The sequence below is a fragment of the Paroedura picta genome, chromosome 2, assembly GCF_049243985.1.
Source record: "Paroedura picta isolate Pp20150507F chromosome 2, Ppicta_v3.0, whole genome shotgun sequence".
Classification (NCBI taxonomy): Eukaryota; Metazoa; Chordata; class Lepidosauria; order Squamata; family Gekkonidae; genus Paroedura; species Paroedura picta.
The window spans coordinates 147,079,180-147,087,916 of NC_135370.1; the positions used below are offsets into that span (position 1 = coordinate 147,079,180).

Sequence of the window (8,737 nt, forward strand, 5' to 3'; positions counted from 1 at the left end):
GGCCCTCAGATATTGTATTTACAACGAAGTGGGAGATGAGTTAACACACTCTTCTGACTGCGACAGGGCCAGGTTGTAGGTTAAAAGTTTCTCTCAAATTGTCTGCCTTCTGCCCCAGGAGCCCGTCTCTGTTACAGTAATGCTTTGTTTCCTACCATGACCACCCCTGGGACATATTGGTCCAGGGCAAACACTGTCTGTTTCAGTCAGGACATTCCTAATATTGGTTTCCTTTTCTCTCCTCCCTTCCCCCCATCCCAGGTTGCAAAGGCTGGTGGATGTCCTGAGGAAGAAGATTGGCGCAGGGACCATTAGGACGGTGATCTGACAGAAAGCCCCAGCTTGGGGAAGCATTCACATCTGGTGACCAGGCTGCTTCATTCAGCGCTGTGTAAACACTCAAGCCTTAACTTAGCAAACAGTTGTTAGAAGTGGGACACTCCAACGACATTCCAAGCCGAGATAAAAATCAAATCATAAATGTTTAACCACTTGGCTGCTGAGCTGGCTGATTCGTCCAGCAGTAGCCTTACAAACGTGTGTTTACTTTGTAGCAGATCTATTTTGGTATAGGTGGGTTGTGTGCATATAATTCTGTGGACAATTGTTTCTCCACTGAGTCTGTGGTCTGCTACAAAACAAAGTCTGTCTTGGCTGTGTACTGTACGAAATCTTTCAGATTGTGGAGTGGAATAGAAATATTTACATGAGTCAGTGCTGCTGGAATTCAAGATGTATGTAACCGATAAGGGACACCATGAATCAGAAATGAGTTGTGGCTAAAATGAAAATATCATGTTTTTTCTTCAAGCTGACTCATTTTCTGCCAGCACAGCATTGGTTAATAGAAACTGAGCCATGCAAACATACTGAAAGGAAGGCATGTATATTGTATTCAGAAGGATTCAAGTAGTAGACCTAGTATTCCAAGTAACAAGAGGGATTTCCAGTCAAATTAACAAATTATTTCAGTTCCCCTCTTAATTAGTCAGAATGTAGCAAGGACCTCAAGTTGCCATATATTGTTCTCTGTGTCTTACCACATGCATATAAAATAGCCCTTAGTGTGATTAACCTGCTCAGTAAAAGCAAACAAGTTGGCTTTACTCTCCACTAAGAAAAATACTCCAAGCCAGTTTCCTGTCATTTAGAACGACTCCTGTAATTTCTTCCTCCAGTGAACCCAGTTCTCATAGGCTGCAATCCTCTACATATTTACGTGGAAATAAGCCTCAATGAATAGAGTGTGGCTTACTTCCAAGTAAGCCAGCACAGGATTCAGGAGGTAATTATTTTACAGATTTGATTTAAGAAACTGATAGCAGATGAATAGGGAGGACGTGGAGAACAAATATAGCGGATAATACGTCTATTGCTAGTTCCTGTTATCTGTCATTCTTGCCTTACTAACTGGAATTATCTGTCATAGTGTGTGTGTGTGCATATGTGTATATGTATCCAAACACAGACTTTATACTCTCACTAGGGGCAAAGCCCGTTGTATCCAAGAACACAACGGGCACTAGAGCTGGGCAGTGGGAAGAGGAAGGGGAAGAGCTGTCCAGTCCATAAGGGCATGGAGTTGAATGTGTGTGTTGTGTGGGAGGTTGTGGTGGCATGGTGGCAAATGAGGCCATGGGGGTGGAGATATGGGTGTCAAGAACCTGTGGTGTGGAATGTTTGTTGAGTGTGGGAGAGGACTGACCTTTGGGAATTGTGGCATAGTGGTTACAGATGAGCTTTCCAGAGCCATGTCCTCAGATATGTGAAGGGAAAATCAGACTGGAGACTCTTCTTAGGGGAAGATTACATGGCAACCAATTCCTCCCAGTTCTGCGTCATTTCCCTTCTTGTGTGTATTAGGCCACAGACACCGAAATGTCCCCCTGCCCTAATGCACATTGGGTAGTCACAGTACACAGTGTCTGCCCTGTTCCTTCTGTTTCCATTTTTTCACTGTTGATAAAATGTTATGTGCCCACATGTTTCTTTCATGGCTGCTCCTTAGAAGAAGGACTGGATTTTTGTACCCTGTTGTTTACTACCCAAAGGAGTCTCAAAGCGGTTTACAAACACCTTTTCCCTTCGTCTCCCCTCAAGAGACAACCTGTGAGGGATGCGGGGCTGTGAGAGCTCCGAGAGAACTGGGAATGGGCTGCAGTGACGCAGCAGGCCTCAGGTGTCTCAACGCATTTTCCAATCGTCTTCCGTTCCTCTCCCCATAGCAGACTCCCCATGAGGGAGGTGGGGTAGAGAGCCTCACATGGAAGCTGGCAACCCTAAGAGGAAGTCTCTCTGTGCACAGCAGTCTTGACCTTAATAAGGTTTTTTATACTTTTTTTTTAATTTGCCAGGCCAAGGTTGGAAAAAGTCAAATCAGTTCCCATGTCTCTCCACCCATTTACTTGTTCACTATTTACAGTTTCAGGCTGTAAATATTTTTAGGTCTTCCTGCACTTTCCAGACTCACAGGACTGATGCTTGTCTGTCTGTCTGCACCCCAGAATACAAACAGTTTCTGGTAAGGGCTGGCCATAGCCCATAGCCCAGGAGGGACACACCTGCACCACTCCCTCCCAACTGCAGGCAAAAATGGCTTCTTTGAAGGCTGGACTCTGAGGCATTGTACGATTTTGAAGTCCCACCTCCAAACCTCCAGGAATATTTCCAACCCAGGGGTAGCCAACCTCCAGGTGGTGCCTGGAGAACTCCTGTAATTACAGCTCATCTTCAGAGTATAAAGATCAGCTCCCCAGGCAGAAAGGGCTACTTTGGACAGGGTTGTGGTAGAAGAAAGAGGCTTACAGTCGCCTTCCCTTCCCTCTCCCCACAACAGACACCATGTGAGGTGGGTGAGGCTGAGAGAGCCCTGATATCACTGCTCAGTCAGAACAGTTTTAGCAGCGCCGTGGCGAGCCCAAGGTCACCCAGTTGGCTGCATGTGGGGGAGTGCAGAATCGAACCCAGCATGCCAGATTAGAAGTCCGCACTCCTAACCACTACACCAAACTGGTAGAGAAGAAACATTTAAGGCCTCCCACACAGGTTATTGTTGAATTGAAAGACTTGAGGCCTACTGCACAGGGTTGTTTTGCAGATGAAACAGGCGACAAAAGAACCTCTGCGACAGCATCCAGTTTCATCTGCAGAATAACACTATGCAGTGGTCTCAAATCTGCAGAGAGATGCAAAGAAAAAATACACATGGCTTGGCTGTGCCTAACCCCTGGCCAGAGTAGTATTTTAAGAGAGAAGGATGGAACTCTGGTCTGTCCTGGTGAGGGCCCAATCAGAAGGTGCTTTGCACCTTCCGATTGGGCCCTCACTTAACTGGCTAGAACTCTGGTCTCTCCTGGTGAGGGCCCGCCCACTCTCCGCCCCCTTAGGCCTTAACCTTTTATGTTAAGATGCCCATTCATTCTCCAAATATCACCACACCATAACGTTTGTTAATTTGTTCTCAGTCAGGATGCTAGTGTGCATCAGCCACTTTTCAGATATGTTTCTAGTTTCTACTATTGTTCATGGAGTTATATTACATCAAAGTTATGCTCATCCAGTTGTCACACCTGGAAGACTGTAAAGGCGAGTGCTCAGACTAGTGGAGAAAATGGCAACAACCATACCCAATATAAAATGATTTGATACATAATTACAAGTACAATGATATAGGCTAGATATAGGCTAGATATCAGGAAAAAGAATTTCACAGTCAGAGTAGTTCAGCAGTGGCATAGGCTGCCTAAGGAGGTCGTGAGCTCCCCCTCACTGGCAGTCTTCAACCAAAGGTTGGATACACACTTTTCTTGGATGCTTTAGGATGCTTTGGGCTGATTCTGCATTGAGCAGGGGGTTGGACTAGATGGCTTGTGTGGCCCCTTCCAACTCTATGATTCTATGATTCTATAAATTATAATAGCTTTTTTAAAGTACTAATTTTTTATATCATACATTTACAGCATGAGCCGAATTACATGTTTTTAATCTCATTTTAAAAAGGAGAAAGGAGAATGGAGTTTGGCAAGGCTGTATACTGTCGCCTTGCCTATTTAACTTGTATGCGGAACACATCATGAGAAAGGCAGGATTAGAGGAGTCACAAATTGGGATCAAGATTGTAGGGAGAAATATCAACAACCTCAGATATGCAGATGATACCACTCTAATGGTAGAAAGTGAAGAGGAACTAAAGAGCCTGTAGATGCGGGTGAAGGAGGAGAGTGCAAAAGTTGGCTTGAAACTCAACATCAAGAAAACAAAGATCATGGCATCCGGCCCTCTCAATTCCTGGCAAATAGATGGGGAAGAAATGGAGATAGTGACAGATTTTATTTTCCTGGGCTCCAAGATCACTGCAGATGGGGACTGCAGCAAAGAAATTAAAAGACGCTTGCTCCTAGGGAGGAAAGCTATGGATCCTAAAAAGCAGAGGCATCACCCTGCCAACAAAAGTGCGTTTAGTCAAGGCTATGGTCTTCCCAGTTGCAATGTATGGCTGTGAAAGTTGGACCATAAGGAAGGCTGAGAAGGAAGGGCTCCCTGGAGAAGAGCCTAATGCTGGGAGGGCAAAAGAAGAAGGGGACAACAGAGAATGAGGTGGCTGGATGGAGTCACTGAAGCAGTAGGTACAAACTTAAATGGACTCTAGGGAATGGTAGAGGACAGGAACACCTGGAGGATCATTGTCAATGGGGTCGTGATGGGTTGGACACGAGTTCACACCAAACAACAACAATCCCATTAGCCCTGACCTGGATAGCCCAGGCTAATCCATTTTAAGGAGCTAAGCAGGGTCAACCCTGGTTAGTATATGGATGGAAACCCACCAAGAGGCAAGCAGTGGCAGACCACCCCTGTATGTCTCATGCTTTGACATTCCTGTGGAGTTGCCATAAGATGACTACAACTTGATGGCCATTAAAAAAATCTTCCCCATATGGGAAAGTAAGGCTGAGAGACAGTGGGTTACCTAAGACTAGTGAGTTCATGGCTGAAGGAAAAATTTGGAGACTTTCCAACTCATTGCTCATACTCAGCCACAACACTATTTCATTATCCATGTCTTGGAATAGTCCTGTAGAGCCCAAGAAGAACTTTTGAGTTAAAGTTCAGGCTCAACCTGGGAGCTCTTGGCTTTCTGTCAGCTGAAGAATTCGACTGGCAGAGTGATGACCCAGGCAGTTTTGTCACCTGCTTGGCAAGGTGGACTCAACCCAGCACAAAAAGCTATTGTGTACAAATAGCCTAGATTAAGGTTTCTGTCTCTTGATTTATAAGGGAAATGTGAGATGATTTCAAATTGATCCTTCTTCTTCCTTCCCGGGGCTCAAAAGGAAGAGGCTCTTTTCCTCCGGCAGAGAACAAATTTAATTACTACCATGAATAGCTTCACTATTACTTCAGTGTTACATGGAGATAACTGTGGATTTTTTCTGCAGGATTGCACAGTGAGCTGTGAGCCGTTCATGGTCCATGTCATGGTAAAATATGTAAATAGCATCACGTTGTCTCAGAATAAGGACATTATTAAAGCTTTTCAGCACGGTAATTAGATTCATAGTAAGCCTTCCCTAAGCCCTTGCTAATTAACTGTATTGCAACAAGTCAACTTGAAGAGAAAGGAATAGAGGACCTTTACAGCGCAATCCTAAAGCAAAGGGATACCCTCCTAAGCCCAGTGAAGTCAATAGGCTTAGGAGGGTGTAACTTTGCCGAGGACTGCGCTGTTAATCACCCAGCGGTGTTTTCCATTCAGCCCCAAATCACAGACTGGCCGTGGTGTTTCGGACAGTGAAAACCCATTCCTTGACCCCGCATCCCCTTATAGCTGCCCCCTTTTCTAAGGAGGACTTTAGATTCCCCTATCAAATTAGAGTCACTGGACAATGGCAAAAGAACCCAGGATAAACAGTTCTGCTTTGGTCATTTTAATGGCTTCTTCCAGTTTAAAAATATATCTTAAAATATATTTGTGAAGAAGCAGTGTCTTCAGTGAAGACCTTCCACTGTTTGACTAGTGATCTAAGAATATTTCGTTCTTGGTACTGCATCTGCTCAACCACTGCTCCAGTTCAGCAATGTAGTGTTGATGCTGTTTGGTATTTGTTCACAAGCCATATCTTTGTATCCAGGACAGCTGAGAATCCATGGTCATGCTCTTCTTAGGAGAGAGAAAATTCCTGGAACATACAATACAAACTATGTATTTGCCCATATTTTTGCAAGGAGTGAGTCTACATGGAAGATGCAAAACTCTAGAATAGGCTTTTTCTACCAAGGTTTCATAAAACCCTGGGGTTTCTCGATGGCCCTAGAAGAGTTTCCCAAATGGATGGGAGTTAATTATTTTTATATATTTTTTAAATGGATTAAATATTTATTGGGTGATATCACTATTTATGGTCATGTCAACCCCCTCCCCCCCCCCGATAGCCAGTGATGGGCCACGAGGGGGTGGGAATGGGAAGGACCCGGGGCGAGCATGTACCCAGCTATGTTTCCCAACCATATTCTCTATGATCACGCCATTTCTGGGGTTTCTCAAAACCTAAAGAATGTTTCAGGGGTTTCTCAATGGTAAAAAAGTTGAGAAAGGCTGCTCTAGAAGATAGTCTGGCTTGTATACCCTCTTATCATTTAACTTCTGGGTGTAAAATGCTTAGGGAGTTTCAAAATTTTGCTTTCTTGAAGCTTGATTCCTCTTCAGCTGCTAGTTCTGTATTTTGCATGCACGGGGATGAACTATTACTCATGTTCCCCAGGCAAAGCTTTTTTCTGAGTCCCCACACATACCAAAACAGGACCTGCTTCAAGTTTAGAAGAATACACACAAGATTTTCATAGGCAGGCTGTTACTACCTACTGCCCAGGGGTAGTCAAACTGCAGCCCTCCAGATGTCCATGGATTTGCTGGTGGGGGCTCATGGGAATTGTAGTCCATGGACATCTGAAGGGCCTCAGTTTGACTACCCCTGGCCTATAGTGATGATGATAATAGCCAATTTCCCACATTTCTGAAGTGCTATGGTCATTTCAAACAGTACTGCATCCCCCCACGCCCATTTTCGCTGCACAATCTTCCTTGGTGGGCTTTTTAAATGTTCTACGTTGAGCACTATAGTGCTAAACCAATGCAGTACTTCACTGAGTCAGCGGAGTTAAGGCATCCTAATAGTGCCTCTATAGCACCAAAGTGCTATATTGAGTTAGTGCTATACTTCTCAACCTAGAATGTTTTGTAAAAGTCCATGGAAAATCATGCAATGAAAAGAGCATGGCGTGGAGGGGGGAGTGACACTGTAGGAAGCACCATGGACATTTTAAACAGCACACCACAGCAATTTGGAAGTACAACAAAAGGATAGAAAACAGAAGAAAACAGTTTCCCTCAACTATGTTTTACTAACCCCACACAAGCAGGTGTGTATGAACAGGTAAATAAATTCTGCTAGCAGCCAGTTACTAAAACGAATCTGTCAGAAATAACAGAAAAAATCCATTAGCAGTCAGTTACTAAAACAGAGTACAAAGGCAGTTTGAAAATGGCCTTGCCTCTGCATACACACACAAAGGATAGGAGGGAGGACAAATCTTCAGAATTAAAATGTCAGAGTTTGCCAAATTGCAATACTGTGGGGATCCAATGCTCATTGATCCTTATTTAGCATAAATTCCATGTAAAAATCCTATGGTCCCTCATTCTGTTCCCTTCTTGAAGTACTAATGAAACTGTCCACGGTTTCTCACTTGTTGTATCTTGATGGTAAATTAGCTTGTAATCTTCAGCAGTCTAGACTTTTCAGCCTTCGGTTTTCTTGGAGGTGCACGTGTTCCAGGAGGCTTTTAAACAAATAGTTGGAATGGCTGAATGATTTACATTGCCACTGCCTGGCTAAATATGTAGTCTTTAGAAAAGACGTGGTTTATTTTGGCACAGTTTTAAAAACTCAAATATTTTAAACATTTGTTAAGTTCAAGCCTGCACATTTGAACTAGCGGTGTACGTTCCAAAACTGCATCTCGGGTTACCTGTCTCTTTCCCTTTTGTAGATTGTAATCCTTTTATTAAAATAGTCTTTGTGAAGGTTGCTTTAAAAAACCGTTCGATGTGAAGGATTGTCTCTGGGTGAATGAGAGTCAAAAATTAACTATAAAATCAGAAACGGAAGAATTAAAAACTTCAAATCGGTGTCCAGGTTTTTCTCCTCCTGCAGAATAAATAAAAGTTTTTACTGAGGTTTGCAGAAACCAGAAAGCCTCTTCTAGCAAAGAGAACATCTCTAAGTAAATCAGAGACTCCAGCTAAGGGCAAAGGAATCCCTCCAGCATGTGACCCCAAGGAAGCACCACAAGCTTTTTAATGCATGCATATGCACACTCCAGCAGCGGCGTGACTCAAGTTTCCTCTGTGCACTCTAAGCTGTACATGAAAGCCAGTCCGGACAGGGAAAGCAGATTCCCTGCTTGGAGGTATGGGTCCCTACACAGCTGTGCTACAGCTTGCCAGAGAGGTATGCTGCAGGGGATCCATACATATGATCACTCATGTGGTCCAGAAGCTCATGACAAGATGTTAATCCCTCTGAGATATCAAAATAAATGTCCTCAGGAAATATCTACATTTTTACTGGCAGTTACACCTCTTTCATCTCTTGCTTTTGTTACTGGAGTTACGGTACATTAGTAACATTTTTATTACAACACTCACATAGGTTGATCGGTGAATTATGACTAAATG

The 8,737-nt window shown here is 43.7% G+C and overlaps 1 protein-coding gene across 6 annotated transcripts in view; it reads left to right on the forward strand.

Annotated features, from left to right (window-relative positions):
- The window catches only part of MIPOL1 (mirror-image polydactyly 1), a 286,508-nt gene extending 278,408 nt beyond the window's left edge, over window positions 1–8,100 (forward strand). For all 6 annotated transcript variants that reach the window (XM_077323149.1, XM_077323147.1, XM_077323144.1 and 3 more), the window contains one exon: window positions 262–8,100. In XM_077323149.1, the coding sequence (XP_077179264.1) occupies window positions 262–328 (67 nt within the window). In that variant the 3' untranslated portion in view covers window positions 329–8,100. The remainder of the gene's footprint in view (window positions 1–261) is intronic.
- Window positions 8,101–8,737: the final 637 nt, after the last annotated feature.